The sequence below is a fragment of the Melospiza melodia genome, chromosome 11, assembly GCF_035770615.1.
Source record: "Melospiza melodia melodia isolate bMelMel2 chromosome 11, bMelMel2.pri, whole genome shotgun sequence".
NCBI lineage: Eukaryota > Metazoa > Chordata > Aves > Passeriformes > Passerellidae > Melospiza > Melospiza melodia.
The window spans coordinates 5,391,404-5,414,120 of NC_086204.1; the positions used below are offsets into that span (position 1 = coordinate 5,391,404).

The 22,717-nt window shown below is 48.2% G+C and overlaps 1 protein-coding gene and 1 long non-coding RNA gene across 2 annotated transcripts in view; one reads left to right on the plus strand and one right to left on the minus strand.

Moving 5' to 3' along the window:
• TNR (tenascin R) overlaps window positions 1-22,717 on the plus strand; it is a 34,150-nt gene that overhangs the window by 6,355 nt on the left and 5,078 nt on the right. The window contains exons 5-20 of the mRNA XM_063165415.1: window positions 1,853-2,003; window positions 4,583-4,852; window positions 6,681-6,866; window positions 10,220-10,309; window positions 10,422-10,685; window positions 11,310-11,582; window positions 11,683-11,802; window positions 12,318-12,461; window positions 13,086-13,205; window positions 13,864-14,007; window positions 14,618-14,748; window positions 15,724-15,856; window positions 18,854-19,005; window positions 19,921-20,017; window positions 20,739-20,900; window positions 22,419-22,582. Coding sequence (XP_063021485.1) covers window positions 1,853-2,003; window positions 4,583-4,852; window positions 6,681-6,866; window positions 10,220-10,309; window positions 10,422-10,685; window positions 11,310-11,582; window positions 11,683-11,802; window positions 12,318-12,461; window positions 13,086-13,205; window positions 13,864-14,007; window positions 14,618-14,748; window positions 15,724-15,856; window positions 18,854-19,005; window positions 19,921-20,017; window positions 20,739-20,900; window positions 22,419-22,582 — 2,601 coding nt within the window. The remainder of the gene's footprint in view (window positions 1-1,852; window positions 2,004-4,582; window positions 4,853-6,680; window positions 6,867-10,219; window positions 10,310-10,421; window positions 10,686-11,309; window positions 11,583-11,682; window positions 11,803-12,317; window positions 12,462-13,085; window positions 13,206-13,863; window positions 14,008-14,617; window positions 14,749-15,723; window positions 15,857-18,853; window positions 19,006-19,920; window positions 20,018-20,738; window positions 20,901-22,418; window positions 22,583-22,717) is intronic.
• On the minus strand, window positions 1,084-12,175 carry LOC134422929 (uncharacterized). Its single transcript, XR_010028957.1, has 3 exons — window positions 12,116-12,175; window positions 8,160-8,317; window positions 1,084-1,161 (listed from the first exon to the last, which is right to left on the minus strand). It is a non-coding gene; the product is annotated as an uncharacterized LOC134422929 (long non-coding RNA).

A 22,717-nucleotide genomic window follows, 5' to 3' on the forward strand; every position in this document is an offset into this window, starting at 1 on the left:
CCCTAAATACCCCATATTTTCTGTGCACAGCAACAAAAATTGTACATCAAGTATTTAGTCTATATTCATAATTTCTACACCATTTAGCTATAAGTACAGCTTCAATTGTACATGGAGCCTCTTTATAAGAGTATTCGAGCCCCAGCAGTAAAAGAAATGCTGATTAAGAGCTCAATTATGATGTTTTCACTTGTACAAAAACCTGCACTGGAATCAAAGGCAGCTCTGGGCAGTGGAGAACTGCAGAATTTGGCCCCAAAGGTTTAAATACTCTTAACCGTGAAGTATTATTGCACAGCACAAAGCAAGGGCCCAATTGCCTTAAATAACTCAATCCTCTCATTTCCAAAGAGTTGCTGGGAGATTATTGATGTGATGTTGGCTACATCCACATGCAAATTGTGTCAGAAGTTGAAGCTCATGTAATGCAGATATAGACCCTGGGATAATTTGCAGTTACCATCAGGTGATCATTCAGGATTAAAGCTGAAAAATATCAGAGAAAAGCTTTTGGTAGGAAAAAATAGCTCTTTTAAACATTTTACTATTACTCAGCAATTAAGTTGAACAGCATCCCTCTGAAGCAAATAAATGCAAACCATTGTTTCTTTTTTCAACCTTAAACTTAAGAATAGATGGAAACATTTTTGGATTTAAAGGCAGATAAGATGCAAAAGGAGGACTGTTCCTGGATGCAGGGTCTTGGGTTGGGAAGGAATGTAGTTCACTGGGATTTAAAGTTCTCAAATCCATGAGTTAAGACATAAAGTCACAGTCATGTTCCTGCCCATCAGCTGCTAAAACTGGCCTTTCTGGAGTCTCTATCATTATCATTGCCTTTTCCCCTAAAATTAGGCAGAGGGTGCTGTGTCCTTTACTGCCCTGCAAGCTTGGGTACGTGCTGAAATATTCCCACATCTCAAACAAACCCAAAACCCATTCCCAAGGGCTAAAAACAAGAGTTATAACTGAAGCATCACAACCTCTGTGAGAAAAACTGACCTGTCTTCCCAAAAACTGGGTGAGGAAATGCTAATTTGGTCCTCAGCAGCCCAGTGAGGATGTTTCCAGCTTCCTGCAGAGCTCTTTCCACTCTCCTTCCATGGTCTCTGTGATGCTCTCTCCCCCACAAAAGCTGGGTCAGGCAGGATTGCCCATCTGCTGGAAAAGACAAAGAGAAGATGCATTTAGCAAAGAAAATTAGGAAAGGTAAAATGGTAACTGATGGCTAAAATGGAAGGTTTCCTGTTTAATGAGAAAAGGGATGAATATGAATTGAGAGTTATGTGCAAAGATTTGTTTAGCATGTTATTAGTGAAGACAGCAGCAAGAAAAGATCCTTTGTCCAAGCACTGGCAGGAAAGGTGACATGTGCAGTTGTTTAAAGCCTCACAGTTTTTCAGGGCAAAACCACAAGGCATAAATGAGTGTACTAAAGATGGCTAAAAAGCAGGTGACAGCAAAATAAAGACCTCACAGCTTCATACCTATACATCAACAACAAAAGGCTCCTGGCACCTGAAGAGCAGGGAAAACAAGCCTAGCTAAGGCTTTGGTTTAATCATCTTTCCTCTTTCTGAGCAGCACAGGCACAAATACACAGAAGCTGGGGAGGGAGGAGGGATGGGGAGGATTTTGCAGCCCAACAACACAAGCACTCCACGCTTGGTGGGTGACCTCATCCCAGCTTTCTCCCTCCATACTGCGGTGTGCCAAGGTGACCATGTGATTTGGGGATGCAGGGTGGGCTGTGGAAGGATGCAACATGGGGGGCACCTCCTCTTTGTGAATCAGTCCCCCCAAAAACACCAGCAGGTGAGGGAGGGTTAATGCTTGTTTCATTCCCTGACAGAATAACGAGGGTGGTGTGATTGCCCAGCTCCCCAGCACTGTCACCACCTTCAACCAGACGGGGCTGAAGCCGGGGGAGGAGTACACTGTAACCGTGGTGGCCCTGAAGGAACAAGCCAGAAGCCCTCCCACCTCTGACAGCGTCTCAACCCGTGAGTGAGCCCCACCCGGGGGCAGCACAGCAGGTCCCAAAAATAAAGTCCCATGGGCAGGGATGAAACTTGCAGCAAACATTGCAGCCACAGCTTCCTCGTGCAGTGTTTTGTCCCTCTCGCTCCTAAATTATCACAAGTGTAGAAAGTGGTTAATGGGGTTGGGAGTGAAAACTCAGTTCTGCTTTTATTGTATAGCTGGATAAATTATTCTTCTCTGCTAATCTCACATTTTGGAGCCTGGATGCCCGCAAGAAATATATCTACAAATGTATTACTTACGCACACATAACAGATTAAAACTCCCACCCGCTTTTGTGCCAATAAATGCCCTCAACTCCCACCTATTCAGGCAAATCAGGCAGCAGGGCAGGGAGCCAGGAGCAACAGCATGTCCCTTCCTAACCAATTTGTTCGCCCACTCACTGGCCCTTCCTGCAGACCAGAGGAAATTCAGCTGGGTCTTCTTGCTGAAGGAGATGCAGCGATGGACAGAGCTCACAGGGGAGAGGAGGCTCTTCTCTCCAGATCTGGTGCAGTCTGCCTTGAAAGCCAGGCAGACGTCTACAAGCTCCACCTGAGCTGTTCCGAGAGGAAACAGCACTTAAATAGCTGCCGGAGGGCTGTAATGAGGTGCTGCTAATTGAGGCAGCGGAGAGAGTGGAGGGAGGGTCCCTCCACCGCAGCAGGTTGTTGCAGGGCTGATCTTCCCCAGCACAGTCCTCCCCTCCTGCTTTGCCTCTGTGTTCAGCTCGATGTGGCTTAATAGAGACATCTCCTGGTCAAGCCAGAAACTTCCTTTCCCTGGGAAGTCAGCGAAAATAGAAGCTGGTACTTCAAACTCAAGGGTTGGCCTTTGCAGGGAGCGCAGGTGGAGCAGAGGGCTCCGGGATCTGTGCTCCATGGAGGCATCCCTGTGCTGGTGTCTGCCTTCCTCTGCAACACCCCCAGAGCTTCATCCCCACCAGCCTGGCTCTTCCTCAATATCTTGTGCCAGGATCAGGCATCAAAGCCATGTTTTTATGCCACACAGCCAAATAGATGTGGATCACCTGGGTGGCTGGACAGCATGAAGCAGTTGGAGATTGAGGGTATGCATGACCTGGTCCTGGCCAAGCTGGACAGACAGCTCCCACCTGAACACTGGGACTCCCAGCTGGGCTCCCTCCTCTGCTGTTTTGCCCACAGACCTCACCTCACTACTCCAAATTCCTCCATGTCCTTTTCTAACCCCCTGATCCTCCCCACCCCTGCCCACATGCTTGTCCCCCAGAACTTCAGGTGCAGCATTCAGCAGACCCTTATTGTATACTGTCATTATATTAGGTATAGTCTGAATTACAGAACCAAAGTTGGCTTTTTCACCCACCTTGTGACCACCTATGTGACCATCTGTGATAACACAGGCTGCCCAGCAGGCTTCATGTATGAGCACTGCCATGGCACAGGAGCAATGGCAAGACTTGGCTCCATCCATCCATCCATCCATCCATCCATCCATCCATCCATCCATCCATCCATCCATCCATCCATCCATCCATCCATCCATCCAGTCCTGCTGGACTCCAAGCATCCATCAGCCAGGCTTGAGCCCATGATATCCAAAGGTTGAGTGTTGGGGGGTGTGGAAGAAAGAAGGGCTCAAATCTCTGTGGAAAAAAAAAAAAAAAAAAAGGCAGAAATGTCAAAAAATCTCCCTCAGCAGAGTCCCGGTATTAATTTTTCTAAAAAACATTTATCTGAAAGGTTTTTCTGGACACCAACCACAGCCCCACACCCAGCTAGTTATGAAGATTCACCAGAGCAGTTGCATTTTCTCCTCTCTTCCCACTGCCAAGACACCAACAGCTTTCTGAGCTGATTCCTCAGTTTAAGGACAAACCAGGAGCTGGCACCAAAGCAGGAACATTTCTAGAGACATTCCTCAGTTCTCAACACTTGGATCTTGTCCTTGGCTCCACATTATTTGACACATTGTCAACACCTTTCAAAAGACATAATACTGTTGCTGATAAATTTTGCCAGTGATGGAAAGGATCAGAAAAGAGTAAATTGCATAGAAGAACATCAATAAAAGTTGTTTGGATAGTTTGAAGAGCTGGGCACAAAGGAAAATTGCATGTTTTTTTCAATGCAAAAGTACAAGCAGCTATCTTAGCGCAAAGAATGTGTGTTGCAGTTAGACATAGGAGTTTTATATCCTGGGAAATACCACCTGAAAAAGCCATAGAGGAATTATTGTCAACAACCAGCTCAAGAGAAGGGCGTGAGCTGCATTATAGTAATGGGTGTCAATGAGAGAGCTGCTGGGTCCTGCTCTGGTGTCTGCAGAAAGTGGAGAGGGTTCAGCAAAGAGCCAGGAGATTGGGACAAAGGATTGGCAACCATGAGAACCAAACCCATTAAGTATCTTGGGGTCATGCCTCTTGCCCATGCCACCTCTCTCCCTTGTGCCCAAATCCCAATTCCAGCCATTTCGAAGGACAACCTGAAGCATCCCTGAACCTTGGCATCCCCAAATCTCCCCCCTTTCCCCACCCAACTTTCCCACAATAACAGGTGTCCGTTTCCCCCCGCAGTCATCGACGGCCCGACGCAGATCCTGGTGCGGGACGTCTCGGACACAGTGGCCTTTGTGGAGTGGAGCCCCCCTCGTGCCAAGGTGGACGCCATCCTGCTGAAGTACGGGCTGGCGGACGGGGAGGGCGGCAGGACCACGTTCCGCCTGCAGCCCCCCCTCAGCCAGTACTCCCTGCAGGCCCTGCGCCCCGGCGCCCGCTACCACCTGGCCGTCAGCGCCCTGCGCGGCGCCAACGAGAGCCGCCCCGCCTTCGCTCAGTTCACCACAGGTACAGAGAGCTGCCCTGGCTGGGAGAATGGAATTTTTGGGTGTGAACTGAATTTTTGAGTCTCTTTGGCAAGCATGGGTAGGTGGATTGCTGCTGTCTGCAGATGGGCTGTCCCGCAGCAAGAAGGAAAACCTTAGGGCTTTTTGCATCTTGGGGTTAGTGATGCTTCTTTTTCTGCTGGCATAAGTGAGCTGGGGTTTAATGTGCTAGAATGAAGAACTGGGATCGAAGCACAGTGGTTAAGATACAGGTGTAAGTGGTGACACCTGAATGCAGGTGCCTTGCATCCCATCACAGAGCAAAAGATTCAGCTCACCCTAAAATACACACCCTACAACTGCCCTCTGTCCCACCACTCCTAGTGGCTGTTTAGCCACTAAACCTCCAGTGCAAAAGGTCCTCTTTGTTGTCCCCAAGGCTTCCACCTTTCCCCATCCAACTCTCCAAAATCCTGGGAAATACCACCATAAAAAGTCAAAGAGGAATTACTGTCGACAGCCAGCTCAAGAGAAGGGCATGAGCTGCATCATAGCTGTAATGGGTGTCAGTGAGAGAGCTGTGATGAATGCCCTGTGCCCCCAGGGATGCTCATACAGTCCCCAGGGCAGTCCAGGTGATCCCAGATGCCAGTGGCAAGGCATGGATGGACTCAACCCCCATATTTAGATGATAAACCCCAAACCAACTCCATCTCGGCCATGTCTTGCTGCAGCATCAAGGCTGAAGCTGCCTGAGACACACATCCCCACCAGCTCCAGTGCCTGTTCAGACCCACAGCTTAGAACTTTAGAACTCAGCAGTTTATGTCCTTAAGAGCACCTGCAGCTCAATGGACAATTCTCAAAAGCACCAAAATGCTCAGCACAGGTCTGAGTTCAAGGGGACACTCGCTCCCACTTAGCATCAAGAGCCAAGGCAGATGCCTTGACCAAGGAATCAGCAGTCAAGCAGCTGAAACTGGCACATCCAGAAACATGGTTATCTTATTTTATATCTTCTCTGAGCACCCTAACTGGTCAGTAAAACTTTAATTAATGTTAAGTCTGCAGATAGCTAAGGGATTTAATTTACCGTGCCATAAAGGAGGAGTCAGAGCGTGTATTTCCGTGCTGGTTTATGGTATATAAATTGTCATGTACATTACTGCTGGCTATGAGGCTCCTACTGTAATAACTGTGGGACGTGAATTGTGTGTGTACATATCTCTACAGATAAATATTTCAGATGAGATGCTTACCCCAACTGATTTGCTGCCTTGGCCTTCCTCGCTTTATTTCTAAAAGGCAACATAAAAGCACCCTCCCAAACTCAGATCCATCACCATTACCCACTGTCCACTGGTGCCCAGCCCCAGTGCTGCTCACCAGAGGGGTTTATTGTGCAAACCAGAGCAGATTCAGTACACAGCCTGAGCAGCACCAATAAACAAACCCTCTGGGCAGTGTCTGGGAGTGAATGAGCCTGTAAAGATGCTCAAGGTTTTCTTCTGAGAGCAGTTCAGGCCAATGCATGGCTACTACAGAGCCCTTTTACTCATAGTGCCTCAGTTTCTTTTACCTTAATATGAGGGAGAATGGTTTTCTTTTTGAAATAACGCAGAACTAGCTGCCAAACCAACTTACCGAGGATGCTGCCAGCATTTGTATCACCCTCCTGGGTGGCATCTCCCAGCCTGTGCTGAGCAGGGGGTAAGAGCAAATGTTCCAGCCCTTCCTGCCAGGCCATGCTCAGGGCAGGAGGATCTCCTGGCTGTCCCCCCTGGCTGTGGCAGGGCGGCGGGGTGTGTTCCCTGCTGTGACACCGTGCCTCTGTCCCTTGTGTCGCGCAGAGATCGACGCCCCCAAGAACCTGCGGGTGGGCTCGCGGAGCCCCGCCAGCCTCGAGCTCACCTGGGACAACAGTGAGGCTGAGGCACACAGCTACAGGGTGGTGTACAGCACCCTGGCTGGGGAGCACTACCACGAGCTCCTGGTGCCGCGCCACGCCGGCCCCACCACCCGCGCCACCCTCGCAGGTACGCACGCGCCCTCGCGCCCTGGAGCCATGATATTGTCCGAGAAATCTTTTCCTTAGGAGTTTTCCTCCTGAGAAGCTGAGAGGCCTCAGGAACAAAATGTAAACATTGATTATCTGCTGCTGTGGAATGCAACAGGTGCATCTGTGATTGGTCTCATGTGCTTGTTTCTAATTAATGGCCAATCACAGCCAGCTGGCTTGGACTCTGAGACACAAACCTTTGTTATTCATTCCTTCTTTTTCTATTCTTAGCAAGCCTTCTGATGAAATCCTTTCTTCTATTCTTTTAGTATAGTTTTAATATAATATTTATCATAAAATAATAAATCAAGCCTTCTGAACACGTGGAGTCAGATCCTCGTCTCTTCCCCCTTCCTCAGACCCCTGTGAACAGGGTCACAGTGCCCTTCCTCCCCCTCCTCTCAAGCAGGGAGGGCAAAGCAGATCCAAAATGAGCACCAAGACACAGTTGCCCTTGTGCTGGCATATGTTTGAGATTGTTCTGGAGTTTACTATTTACTGGAGAGAAGGTTTTCCTTGGGATAGAGCTCATTTTCTGGGCACACCTCCAGTAAAGATCTGTCTGTAGTAATTATATATTTTCTGAACAGAGAGAGACATGGTTCTCCCAGGAAAATCCTGGGAAGCTGTGCAAAAGCTGTAGAGAACTTAGGTGAAAGAATTCAAACAATTATTATCTCTCTTTCTGTAACCATTGTTTATAGATACAGTTCTCCAGAGTGTGCTATTCATAGTCACCAATAATATGAGATGTTTCTACTTGGAGACCAATCAAGTATCACCTTAATGAGTCACATTGTAAAAAGACCCAACTACTTTCATTAAACCCTTTTGCCTTCTGATCCCCCTGAACACTGGAGTCATCTTTGTGTCCCTGACTCAACAGTGTCATCTGTCCAGGTGGCAAATAGAGCTGGCAAGGAGCAAAGGGAGAAATGGGAAGAAGCCTGTTTAGGCTGATCTACAGGAAAATATTATTTCACCCTTCCCTTTTTTGCTTGTTTGGAAAGAGCCATGGGTAATGATGCCCCATGGGCAGTGATGGGGAGCCAGGGTGCCTGAGTTTTGTGCCTTCTTCCAAATTGGGCTCAAAGCAGACCCAAATCTAGAGATGCTGGTTTTGAGCAAGTGGCACATTATTCAGGTCAGCATAGGGACTGCAAACACCACCCACCTCCCACTGCCAGGAAAGCCCCAAACACCTTATGTAACACACAGCAAAGCACCATGTGAGATGTGATTTCCTTGCTTTTTGACTAGAACTGCTTACCTCATGGATTTGCTGCTCCTGTGGCATATTTTGTGTAAAGAAAAGAATTATATGCAAAAATGTTCTCTCGTTCGTCTTGAAGTTCTTCAGTATGGAAGGACAACAGGTTCTTCCATGTTGACTCTCTGCTTTCCCAGGACCTTCAAGGGCTCAGGAATCTGCCATATGAAGTTATAGGAGAAAGGTCAGTGGGAAAGCCAAAAGTTAAGTTACAGGGACAGCAGCAGAGTCACAAGAAAGGCTGGAGGGCAGCAAGGCAATTAGAGCAGTTATCTTGAAAAATGTGGAATGCAGAAAGAAGAACATCGGGGCTGGTTTCTTCTGTGTTCTTGATGAGGATGCGTGGGGAGAAGTAGGATGAGATCAGAGACTCAGTGCTGGACTCCTGCTAGCTTTGCTTTAGGACATTTATTGGCTTTCTAGGTGAGAAGAAGCATTAAAAGGGCCCAAAGCCCCCTTCCTGGGCAGAGGTAGAACAGTGACACAAACTGAGACAATATCCATTACTTAACTTGAGCTTGCCTTGGAATATATGGCAAGAGCCTAAAGTCTCTCTTTTTTTCTCAATAAAACTAAAAAAGCTGCCAAGGCTCTTCCAGACTCAGGTAAGGCTGCAAGAAACCCAACCAGAGCAAGCTGCAGAGATGCAGATTCTTAAGTCAAGATTCATGCAGATTCTTGTAGAGAGTAATTTTTATATAGTGCGTTTATCATCACACAAGTACATTGCTTCCAGTCCCCAGTTACTGTGTCATAAAAAAACCAATTAAAAAAAAAACCAACCTAGTCATAGCAGAAAATAACGAAAAAGCCATTCTGCTAGCAAAAAAAAAAAGCAAGCTATGATAGTCATAGTGTGGATGGCACATGAGCATCTCCCATAGCTCCGTTATGTACAGAGTAGTCATGTCCTCCAGTTCTTGTTGGACTTTGTGCAAAACCTATTGGGTTTTTTTTCCAGTCAGCCAGGACCTGATGGGATCCATAGTATGAAAGTAACCAGCAATTCTTTCAGCCAATCTCATCTACCTACAGGAAAAGCAGTGTGGAATGGCACTGAGCAGAGTTTATCAAAGATTTACACTTAAAAGTGCAGTAAGCCTGTCCCTGACCCATAATCTCTATTAAAAATCAGCATTTGCACAGAAACAACCATAATTTTGCTCATCTCAAAAGAGCTGGGAGAGAAAAGGTTTATATCTTCATGCTCATTTCTTCCTTCTCCTACCTTTTGCCAGGCTGTTCTTTCCAGAATGCTTCTGACACTTATTGAGCAGGGCCAGGGGGTCCATCTTCTCCCCATCACTAAGACTGCACTGTAGCAAGAGAAAGGCAGGGGAGGAGAGTGTCCCTCTCTCCTGACCTCTTGGGAAAGGTTTGGGTGGCTCCAGGGGATGCTGCCCCTGGGCAAGGCACAGTGAGGCTGAGCTGGAAAGTTTATGGCTTTTTCTAGCTTTGTGGGAAAGATCATGAAGCACAGGGAAGAGGGGAATAAAGCCACCAGCAGCCAAGCAGAAGTGACAGGCAGAGGCAAGAGATATTCCATGGAGATAAAGCAGTGCAAGAGGAAAGGAGCTGGACGAGCTCAATTCCCAAGTTCCTTGAGAGAGGCACCTCAAGATACGTCCACCCTACAGAACAGGGCTTGATTCAGCTCCTAGAAAGACTGCACCTTGCCCAATTAATGTGCATTTCATTTACTCTGCATAGTTTATTTCTTTCCAAGACACCAGCCCTGTGACAATATTTGATGCTGCATCACTTTGGAAAAAAACACAGCTACTTTATCCTTCCCGTCTCAGCTCACACACACAAGAGCTTCTGTCTCACCGCCAGCAATTTCAGCAGACCTCAGCAACAACTTTTAAAAATGGCTTGTTTGTGAGCTAAAATAACCCAAATTCCCTGTCCAATTGCATCCACAAGGCTTTTTGAAAAGACTCAGCTCTTCTGCAATGTGCAGAGGAACTGCTGACCCGAGGGATGCCCTGGAGGGCCCTGAGGTCACCCTGCCAGGTGCTGCTCTCAAACCCTGTTGTGTTCTTTGCCCTCCCTGGTAGATCTGGTGCCAGGAACAGAGTATGGCATTGGGATTTCAGCCGTGATGGACAGCCAGCAGAGCGTGCCAGCCACCATGAATGCCAGGACCGGTGAGTTTGGCCCCACTGCCTGCTCCAAGCACAGCTGGCTGCTATGGCTCAGATGCCCCCATGGGACAGTGTGTGCATGGGGACAAAGCTCTGCACCAACCCTCTCCCACAGAGCTTGACAGCCCGCGGGACCTGCTGGTGACAGCCTCCACTGAGACGTCCATCTCGCTGGCTTGGACCAAAGCCACGGGTCCCATCGACCACTACCGTGTCACCTTCACCCCCGCCTCGGGAATGGCCTCGGAAGTGACAGTATCCAAGGACGAGTCACAGCTCACCCTCTCGGAGCTGGAGCCCGGCACAGAGTACACCATCTCCATCATCGCTGAGAGGGGGCGGCAGCAGAGCCTGGAGGCCACCGTGGATGCCTTCACAGGTAGGGAAACGCAAGCTGCCATGGGGGCAAGGGCACAGACCTTGTTGGCATCTCTGCCAGCCCACTGCGTCCCTGGCACCAAAACCCGCAATGTGGTGATGGGGATGAGAGCTGGGGTCAGTGTGTCCACACAGGAGCAGTTGACCCCAAAAGGAGGATGGCCCTACCAATGTGGTGGCACAATCCCTTTGGGCAGCAGCACTTGCTTTGCTAACAAGACAGACTGGAGAAACAGACAGCCCTATGCTGTCCTCTCTGGGCAGGGTGGCCTGTGTGCCCATAGGAAGAAGGAATGAAGCCTTGGGGGACCTCACAAGGACCTCTGGCTGAAAAGTCTGCACTTATGAAGTGCAGACAACAGATACCATTTGCAGTGGGACAGTTCCATCACTCACTGTATGGGTCTGGAATGGAGGATGTTTGCAGGTGGAGCTGAGAAAAGCACCATTTTTCCTCTCCTGGATCTGCTGGTTGATCCCAGCACAGTTTCAGATCAATGGAGAGTCCAAATCTTCAGCTTTGCCACCTCTTTTAAGTATTTCCCATACAAGCACTGGGAATAACATGGAGGTAAGGATCTGCAGGTAAGGATCTGGGGTTGCAACTCTCCTCTCCACCTTCCAGGTGTTCGGCCCATCTCCCAGCTGCACTTCTCCCAGCTGACATCCTCCAGTGTGAATGTCACTTGGAGTGACCCCTCCCCACCAGCAGACCGCCTCATCCTCACCTACAGCCGCCGGGACGAGGAGGAGGAGGAGGCCCAGCAGGTCACACTGGATGGCACCCGCAGGCACACCAGCCTGACAGGCTTGCAGCCAGCTACAGAGTACCTGGTGTCCCTGGTGGCCGTGCATGGCACCATCAGCTCTGAGCCTGTCCTGGGCTCCATCACTACAGGTACCACGGGACAGCCCCCAGCAGGCACAGGGGAGGGCAGGCAGGGCCATGGGGAGTGGGCCTGCCTCCCACAGCTTTTCTCTGTGCCCCATCTCACCAGGGATTGATGCACCAAAGGACCTCAGGGTGGGCAATGTCACCCAGGAGTCTATGATGGTCTACTGGAGTGCTCCCATTGCTGCCTTTGACCACTACAGGATATCCTACCGTGCTGCTGAAGGTAAGGGGCCACACCACTCCTGTTCATGCCCTGAGCTCACAGCTCCAGTCCTCCCTCCATCTGCTGGCCCAAGCAGGCCACTAGGCCATCGTCACCCAGGCAGCACCTCTGTGCCTTGGGCAAAGCCACCAGTAACTGGGATTGGCTCCAGAGCAGAGGATGGCGTGTCTGGGATAAGGATGGGAAGGGACCACTGCAGCCAGCTTGGCACAGAGGGACACACAGAATGGCCCCCAGCAGTGTGCCCTCCCCAGAGATGGTTAAATTCAGGGCTCAGTCCTGAAATCCCAGCTCCCTCATTTGCCTCACTTACCTCATGTCCCTTGGCCCTAGTTTTGTGGATGATGCTGGAAAGGCCAGGCCAGCAGAGCGCTGGGCACACAGGAGTGCACCTGCAGACACAAAAGCCAGTTACCTCCAGTGTCCTGTGGAACTGTCCTCCCCTCCCAAGCCCCTCCTGAGCCCCAGGGATGGGGCCAGCCATGATGTCAAAGCTCTTGGCTCCATCCCTGCAGGAAGGACAGACAGCATGGCCATCTCCAGGGATGCCACTGAGTACACCCTGCAGGACCTGCAGCCTGCCACAAAGTATGAGATTGAGCTGAAGAGCGTGCGGGGCCGGGAGGAGAGCGAGCTGGCCTCCATCACTGCATACACAGGTGAGAAGGAGCTCTTGGTGGGCAGGGAACAGCCAAACAGTGTCAGCTCCAGCCCTGTCCAGGGCTGGCACGCCCTGCTTGCAGTAATACTCAGGTGACTGAGAGCAAGCTGGAGATGATAAGCAGGGCTCACAAGGGCTCACTGTGGGCTTTTGAAGTATGTCTCAGCAAAGTTTATCCCAAGTATGCATGGGTAGTCATGGGTAAAAGTGATAAACCTGTATTCCAGGCACCATGAAGCCAGAAACATGCTGCTGGGCAATCATGACAACCTATCCTAAACAGAGTACAGATTTGCAGAAATAATCCCTAGGGAAGCCCTGTCACAAGCAGCATCTGCTGCAAGAATAAAACCTTCTGCTATCTCCAGACTCCTCAAAGCCTAAAGAAAATCCCTAACAAGCCAGACTGGGCATCTAGAAAAGAGTGGAAGAGCAGCCCAGATAGCAGAGTAACACAAACTACAACACCTCTGCACTCCAGCTTGGGCAGCACTAACTCCTGTGCAGGCACATGGGTCTGGGCAGCAGGGCAGGAAATAGAGTGATATGCCACAGGAAGGCCTTCCAGCTCATAGTCCAGTCTCCCAATGCCTCTGACTCTCTGCATCTCTCCCCCACACAGCCATGGATGTCCCACTGGGGGTCACAGCCACCAACATCACTCCCACGGAGGCGCTGCTGCAGTGGAACCCGCCGCTGTCGGAGGTGGAAAGCTACGTGCTCATCCTCACCCGCCGTGCAGGTACTCCAGGGCTCTGCTTCAGCTCATCCCAGCCTCTCTCCCATCCCAAAGACCAGGGCACAGTGGGAGCCCTTCACAGAGGGAGAAGGGAAGGAGCCCTTGCCTCGGGGTTTTATAGGGATTGTGGGAAAAATCAGACCACCCTTCAGACTGAACAGCACCACTGTTTCAGCAATAGAAGTGCTTTTTGTCATGAGGTCATATCCAGAGACACATTTTGGAGAACCACCTTGAATGTCTACCCTTGTCACAGACATCTTTTATGAAAAATCCTTTCCTTAGGATTTTTCCTCCTGAGAAGCTGAGAGGCCTCAGGAACAAAATGTAAACAATGGTTATCTGCTGCTGTGGAATGCAACAGGTGCATCTGTGATTGGTCTCATGTGCTTGTTTCTAATTAATGGCCAATCACAGCCAGCTGGCTCAGACTCCCTGCCCGAGCCACAAGCCTTTGTTATCATTCTTTCTTTTTCTATTCTTAGCTAGCCTTCTGATGAAATCCTTTCTTCTATTCTTTCAGTATAGTTTTAATATAATATATATAATAAAATAATAAATCAGCCTTCTGAAACATGGAGTCAGATCCTTGTCTCTTCCCTCTTCCTTGGACTCCTGTGAACATGGTCACATACCCTAACTGATCCCTTTTTTCTTACAGTTGCAGGAGAAACAATTCTCGTGGATGGAGACAACCAGGAGTACCAGCTGACCAACCTGCTGCCCAGTACCACCTACACAGTGTCTATGTATGCCACCAGCGGGCCTCTCACCAGCCAGACCATCAGCACCAACTTCACCACTCGTACGTGCAATCCCTTCCCTCACTCCTCATCCCTAGCCAGGCACTCACCCCAGGAAAAGCAGCCAGCAAGGCTGAGCCAAAGCTCTTGTTACATAGCAAGAGTGTAGGGGTAGCCATGTGCCAAAAGAACACAAACACCAATCCCAATGACCAGTGCAGGGCACAACACAAGAACACAATTTTAATCAACAAGCATCAACCATTATTTTTACTCTTTCAGCATCCATCCATCCATCCATCCCTTTCTTTTGGTGATTTCCCCTGGCTGTGGTTTCCTGAGCAGACCCCTGACTGGGTCTTTTTTTTTGCCCAAGGCCATAGTCCAGAAGAACACAACAACCCATTTTGCTTGACAGGTTCCATAGCACATGAATTTCACAGCTGTTACCCTTAAGGTGGTGCACAGGTAGAGGAGGACTTCTAGAGGGTTTGCAGAGCTCTGTTCAAGTCTGGGGATGGGTGATGTGGTCTTGAAACTGAGGGTGAGGATGACTTTGGGCTGTAGCTCAGTGCTGCAAGGTTGAATCCCAGTGTACTGAGTTGGGAAGCAGGGCTGAGGTGGTTGTGTGTGAGAAATTTCACTTCCCTGTGCTCCTATTCACTCTTTCAGTTTTGGATCCTCCAACCAATCTGACAGCCAGTGAAGTCACGCGACGGAGCGCCCTGCTGTCCTGGGCTCCTCCCGTGGGAGAGATTGAGAATTACATCATGACCTACAGATCCACCGATGGCAGCAGGAAGGTGAGTGAGTCCTCACACCAAAGAGCCTCATTCACTCAGGGAGTCATAAGACCATGTTAAAATAAGCAGGAGAAGCAAACAAAGCAAAAGAATGATGCTCAGTGGCTCAGGGAGGCCAGAAGGGCAGACACTACTTCCTGCTAAGCAGGGTGACAGGAAAAAGCAAGAAGAGATTGCCTAAGGTAAAATGTTGATGCACATCTACTGGTCTGGGCACAGGGGGGTTACCTGGAGAGATTGGAGGAACAGAGGCAATTCACAGCTTGTGAAACACAAGCAAGCTGAGGCGGGAGAGTATTATTCTGCAGAGATGCTAAAAAGGCCATTTACCCTTCCTGCAAAAAAGGAAGATAGGCACAGAGAGCTAATTAATTCTGCAATACAATACATTTGATTATTTAATGAGTGTGTCCACATCTGCCTGTCTGGAGGAGCTGCAACAAACACAATCAGAAATATGTCATGGCAAACAGTCTGATTTCCTTTGCTGGTGTGATTGGCTCACAGCAGCCACAGGATAATAGCTTTGCAAAGGGTCCAATAATGCTGTGTGGCACTGGCCAACAAGCAGAAAAATGAACATGACGGGAATCAACAGAGTCAAAACTGGCTGATAACCAGGTTTGGCCAGCTCAATTTCTTGCACTGCTTGGGCAATCAGTCATGTCTTTTACTGAAGGCACACAGGTCCCAGCAGACGCAACTGACAGAGGACACTGACTGCAAACATTTAAATCCGTCTCCAAACCAGGTTGCTTTCCCCCATCCAAACCATTCTGAAATGTTGGGTATATTGGCTGATCTCATGTTCACTCAGCCCAAGGGTTTAAGCAATCATGCACTGCTCCTCAGCCAGGCTCCAAGGGCTGCAGTAGTTTGTGGCTTCCCTTCCCTCCTCACTTGCTCTTTAGGCTCCCCAGCGCTTTTCTCATCTGTTGCTCTTGGTGTCTGCCTCCTTCTGGGACCCATGTACAGGAGCTGATTGTGGATGCAGAGGACACGTGGATCCGCCTGGAGGGGCTTTCTGAGACCACGGAGTACACAGTGCACCTGCAGGCTGCCCAGAACGCCGTGCGCAGCGGCCTCGTCTCCACCACCTTCACCACAGGTGAGCACTCACTCTGCATCCACCCAGACACATGCAGGCTGGCCGACATGTCACACTGGTGGGAATGGACTGCTCTTAGGGACCGTCTCTCCTCAGGCAGCATTCCTTCATGATCCAAAGAGGGGTACTCACAATGCCATGACCCACGGTGCTGCGTCGCTACAAAAAGTTAATGGCTGAAGGAGCTATGATTCAAACATGAGACCCAGCCCAGGGCAAGGGGGTTTGAGCTTCAGACCAGTAACCATCTACCATGCCCTTTTGTCTTGCCCATATCTGCCCTCAAGTGGATAAACAGAGGAAAAAATACCCACTAAAAGGAACAACACATATCAACAGGAATGCTGCTGGGAGAGAACCCAGCCATGCTGTGGACATGATATCAATGAATCAGAATGCTTTGGCTTGGAAAGAATCTTTAAAGGTCATCTGCTTCAATCCCCCTGCAGTGAGCAAGGTCATCTTCAACTTGATCAGGTTGCTCAGAGCCCTGTTGAATTTGACCTTGAAAGTGTTCAGGGTTGGGGTATCCCTGGAAATACCAAGCAAGTGTATCTCCATCACCACCAGTAGAATCACAGACAGCAGAGCCTGTGACCACTTTATCTAATTGCATTATTCCTCTCCACTCTCATTCTGGAGCATTCACAATCTACCAAGACACTAAAGTAATGGGAATGTTTTCATTTTAAAATCAAAAGGTGGGCATGCACAGTCACCATGACCCTCAGAGACAGAATACTTACTCTTCCAAGAATGGAGCTTGCAAGAGAATGTCACCATTGCTCCCATCCTCTGCAACCATTCACAATGGAAGCTATGCAAAACAAATTTTTCCTCATCCTCTTTTAAAATCATGGCTAGGCCAGGGTACTTACAGACAGAATACATCTTGTTCAGGGCTAGGAATCCAGTCATGTTTTTCCTGGGTATCAACAGCACTGAGAAGTCTCCAGATGATGTCCACCAAAATTCCGCCCATCTGTGCTGCCAGTTTAATTCTCAAATGAGGAGAATTTTCTTTGAGTCTGTTATGGATACACTTCCCCATCTCAGTTACATGCAAAGGTCTCTTTGCCTGCTTTTTAAAGATAACAGAAACTATTTACATCAACAAAAGAAGAAATGACTTCTCTAATACATCTACAAAACATGCTCTCCTGTTGTTCTTGGCTCTTACTCATGTGCATAAATCCAGTACAATTCAGGCAGGTGATAGAAAAAGACATGTAACCTTTGAGGCTGCTTGGGAGTCAGGGATGAAGCTGCATGGGGATGACTTCTCAGGTGGGATAAAGCAGCAGAAACCCACTTGTGTCAGGCAAGGAGAGCCCCTTTTCCATCAAACAGAAGTGTCAGACCTCAGCAAGGTCAGTCCCCATTGCCAGCTGATGCAGCATCCAACACATTTAACTTGCTTTGAAGATGAAGATGGGCATTAGCAACAGGTCAGTTTCTCCCACTTACCCCAGTATTGATGAGACAGAAGCAACCAGGAGCTATCACCAAGGCAATGCAAACCATGGACAGCATCTCTCATCAAAGCTTCCAGATCTGCAACTCAGTTTACTCTGGCAATGCATCAAGGCACTTTGCAGAGAACAAGGACTTGTCTTTATTGACAAAAAAAAAAAAAAAAAAAAAAAAGTAAAGAAAGCCACTCAGGCTTAATTTAAATTGTTTTGCTTCCTTCTGCTTACATACACATCCCGGGGTTCTTCTATTCCCCCTGACATATTAATACCTCAGCCTCTTTTGTTTCATGTTTGCATAAGGTTCTTAGGGAATTGTATACAGATGAGACAGAAGGAAGAAACAGATACAGTATTTATAATTTATAGTGGTTTGAAATGTCTTTCAAGGTCTCCTTGGCTCTTAAAGATATGAATATAAATTAAGAAACAAGCAATCTCCACAGGGGAGCCCAAAGTGGTTATTGTTGAAGAAGTTTTCATTGTTGGATACTATAAAATACAGTGTCTCACCAGGCTGTGCTACAGACCATGAAGATGGGGAGAAAAAAGAGAGGATCTTCAACTTTTGAACACAGCAATGACTTTCAAGTCTTCAGATCACAAGGTGGGGGAGAATAGACCCAAGTGGGGAGCAACAGACAAGGATTGTGCCTTGGTCCTATGGGGCACTGCACAACTGTGATGGACACACACAGCACAGAAGATCTGAAGGTCCCTCACACCTTCTCAGTTTGTTACAGAGACATGCTTGAAAACACGTCCACATTGCCAAATCTGTACTCATTTATTCCATCATCCAATCATCCATACCAACACCAAAAAGATGTATTTTATTTCCCTCTTTTTTCTTAAATAAGAAAAAAATGTTTCCAGACTTGATATTCCGATACTGCCAGAATAATTGTCATAATTTGGACTCTCCTAAACTCTGACCACAAAATAAGATGTTTCCTCATTAGAGAACACCTGTAGCACAGTCACACAGCCCATGCTACCTACCTCTAGCATCTCACATAGACTCATTCCTGCTCAGCTTGCAAGTGACAATTAGCTCAGCATAAGTCCACCATCATTTCCAAGGGCAGGGAGAATCAGGAGAATCCCCCTGGAATGAGTACTGTTATAAAACTTGATTAGAGCTGGCAGTCCTGAGAGGAGAACAGGTTTTTGGTATTTTCACAGCTGTCTAAATATGCTGGTGACAGCTTAAACCCCAGGGTTTCAGACACAGCGCAGAAAGATGGTCCAAGAAGTGACATCCTTCATCATTCATTGTGACATTACCATGAACCCTTCCAGTATAAGACATATGGAAGAATAATTAATATATGCAGACATTTTTTTTCCAGCAAGTCCTCTGAGGTCGACGGCAGATAAAAAGTCTCACTGCCTTGTGGAATTACTTGGAGTGCAGGAGCCAAGACAGACTTTTCCTGGATTGTAACCAGTGGAGCCTGAAGCATGGGGAAAAGGTGTCTCTTTGCTTGAATTTTACCTTTCTTTTTTTACTTTGATTTTGCAGGAGGACGTGTGTTTGCTAACCCTCAGGACTGTGCCCAGCACCTGATGAACGGAGACACGCTGAGCGGGGTCTACACCATCTCCATCAACGGGGACCTCAGCCAGCGGGTGCCCGTGTACTGTGACATGACCACTGATGGAGGGGGCTGGATTGTGAGTATCCATGTGGCATGTTGTCCCCACCACAAAGTAACTGAGCCCCTACCAGCAAAGCACAGGAATGACAGCAGGCTCAGCATCACACGCTTCATTTTGCACGCAGCAGGGAATGGCCCACGCTCCGGTAATAATAGTTACACTTGGAGAAGTGCCCTTTGATTTATTTGGCATGTTTTCAGTGCTTCTGGAGAGCAAAATCTGTGAGTGAAGCTGATTTATTGTTCTAGAAATGAAATTAATGGCTGGTAGCTTTCACGGGGAATGATTCACGCTGCCTGCAGAAGGAGGGTGTCAGGCGTCACCCCAATTGAGTCTGCACAGGAGAACTTTAGAAACAAATGCCTGTTTGGCTTTTGAGCTGCACAAACACTGCTTGTCTTGACGTAGATGGACTGACAGTGTAAGTAAATAATGCCATGGTGCTTTGATCTTATTCATGTCAAACTCTTACTTACACACATTACACAAAACCCTGCTAGATATATAGTCAAAACCAAAGAAAATGGGCTTCCTCAAATGCTGATTTCTAGCCAGTAAATTTCCCTCTCACTCACTCTGCTTCAGAACATCCCCTTGGATATCACAGAAATAGCCAGCTCAAAGCAGAATTACATGCTAGAAAACCAGAGGCACCCTGTACTAGTTAAAGCAGAAACCTCGAAGGCCAATTCCTTCTCATTCTACCATTGATTTGCTTTGGACATTATCTAATATCTCTGTTTCTACACCTGCACATGAATTAATTGCATGCCTGCAATTAACACTAACTGGATAGGCATTGCAATTTTCTCCCCTGAAAGGCAGAATGGAAAGAAAAATTATTGTCTTTGCCTTATGTGTCCAGAGCCTGGCAAAGCTGTCTCTCATCTCCATCATTATTGTTTTCCCCCTGCTCTCCCTCCACATCAGGTGTTCCAGCGGCGGCAGAACGGGCTGACCGATTTCTTCCGGAAATGGGCAGATTACCGCGTTGGCTTTGGAAACCTGGAGGATGAGTTTTGGCTGGGTATGACCTTCCCTGGTTGCCTTTCATTGATGTGTCAAACCTAAGTTCCATAAGCACTGTGTCAGCTGTTGGCTCCTTGCCCTTCACCACATTCCTCTACGTTCTCCCTCAGACAGTTTTTCTTCTGTTCATTCCCTGCCCTTCACTTTAGGAACTCATGCAGAGGCACACTGTGAAGGTTAGCAGGTCCCTAGTTTGCTCTCTTTAGGAGACAAGGGGGACATGTATGCTGTCAGTTTTCAAGGACCAAAACCCATCATTGGATGACTACAGCTTGCACTGGTGGCCAGAAAGTCCAATGAAAGCAGGAAAGGAGTGAGTGGGAGACAGTGCAGCTCTGAAATTGTGTGTGCTCCTCCAAAACCTGAACATGAGCCAAAGGGGCTGCAGCATAAACACACTCTGGCTCGTATGGGAGCTTAACAACAAAAGTAGCACCAGAGCTCAACAGCTGAATGTCCCAAGCTTCAGCAGCATGAAGAAATCTGAAGAAATCTGGGCCTTGAACCCACTGCTCACAGGGAAGTGAATCTCAAGTGGGGACAGAGATCCAGACCCCAGCAGTGCCAGGAGACACACAAACTCACCACAAGTGCTGCTCTTTGATTCCTCTCCTTGCTCTCATTTCTCACTACTGTTTTATTTGCCTTGAGCTTTCCTTATTTGCTCATGAAACAGATCTGGGCACCAGGTCTCATAGGGTGTTTCACTGTCTCCACAGGCTTGGACAACATCCACAAGATCACGTCCCAAGGGCGCTACGAGCTGCGGATAGACATGAGGGATGGCCAGGAGGCAGCATATGCCTACTATGACAAGTTCTCCATTGGTGACTCCAGGAGCCTCTACAAACTGCGCATTGGGGACTACAATGGCACTTCAGGTACAGCAAGACCCCTTGCTAGAAAGGGTCTTGGGAAATCCTTGCAGCATCCTTACTAGCAGGGGTCTTGGGAAATCCTGTGACTGGTTGGTCCAAGACTGTAAAGGAAATCTCAACATGAAATCTCACTTGTCTAGAGCGGTGAGAAAAACATCCATAGTCCTTTCTGCCTTCCTGCAGTCCATCATTTAAACCAGGCTGATAAATCCCACTAAGGACATGGAATTTTCCATTGGGGATTAGATATTTAATATCAGAGACATTGCTGTTCAAATAACCAGGTCAATCATCAGAGGTGTCATCTCACTTGGCAGTAGCCACAGCTGGCTATTGATGTCGTGCTGGAGGCTGTATTTATTGCCTTTCCACAGCTATGGAAAAATCTGAAATCCTCTGAGTCATTTCCTCACATAAAGGCCAAACACTGCCCAGTTTTGCAAGGACACTGTCACACCTGCTTACTTGGTTGATTCAGAGGAGTTAGAATTGCCCAGCAGAAGAGAGTGGGTGCTAGAGGGAGGGCACAGGGGTTCTCTTCCTCAAGAAGGGAGAAGGGGTATAACTCTAGCCCCTTCATCTGGGATAGACATGCCCAGTGCAAGCCCCCAGGATGGAACTTCCACCATGTACTAGGTGGAACCCCACAACATAGCCAAGATGCAGGAATTTCCCTATTCAATACCACTTAGTTGCTGCTGGAAGAGAGGTGACAGGAATCTTGGTGGTGTGCAACGAAACACTTGCTCTAACCTCAGATCCCAGGGCACAAAGCACCCAACCTACTGCCAAGGATGGCAGTAATAGTCTCTCCATGGCTGGATTGCATACAGCCAGCATGGATCCACTTCATATGTCCTGAGGGATTACCAAGGAGCATATTTAGAATGTCTCCTGTAAGTACATCACTCAATTCACCATATTTTACTCCAGCTTTTCTTTCACACAAAAGCAGCTGTCTAATAATCCAGTGAAGATGAAGTTAGAGGGTTTGGTGGAAGAAGACATTACATACCTTCCAAAAAACTTCTTCCCTTTATCCAAAGAGAGAAAAGGTGGCCAAGCATCTTGGTTCGAGAGATGAATATTTGGTCTCTGTTGAGAGAAAGAGCTCCCTTTGGCTAACAGGAAAGAAGGAAGCTGAAAGCATCCTGAAGTTTTATAGCAGAGCCAAGCCTTGGGAAATCAGGGATGCCAAAATATGGGATTTAAATAATTTCTGAAACACTGAAATTCAGATCCAAACACATACCCAAGTACTTTATCTGACAATGCCAAGAAGACTCTAAGATTTGCTGCAGTCTGCACTGATTGTAAACAGACAGCAGAGGACCTCAGATGAGCCAGTTGTGAACAATTCCAGTTAACATTCAGTTATCCAGTTAATTCCAGTTGTCCCCAGACTGTCAGCTGTTTGGGCCATTTATTGGAATGATTACCACAAAACCAGAATATCCCAATTTCCTTGTGAAGTGACCAGATAACAGACTCCATCACCTTTAACAGCACCTCTTTCCACAGGAGACTCCCTCACCTATCACCAGGGACGCCCCTTCTCCACCAAGGACAGGGACAACGATGTTGCTGTGACCAACTGTGCCATGTCCTACAAAGGGGCCTGGTGGTACAAGAACTGCCACCGCACCAACCTCAATGGCAAGTACGGAGAGTCCCGGCACAGTCAGGTAAGGCCTTCAAAGCCTCTGGAATTTCTTCCAGGGGAACATGCCAGCAAGCCTAGGTTCGGGCTGGGGTGATGTGATTTGTGCACCAGGGTCAGAACTGGTGGCATGACCCCACACCCACTGGAGCAAAGGGAG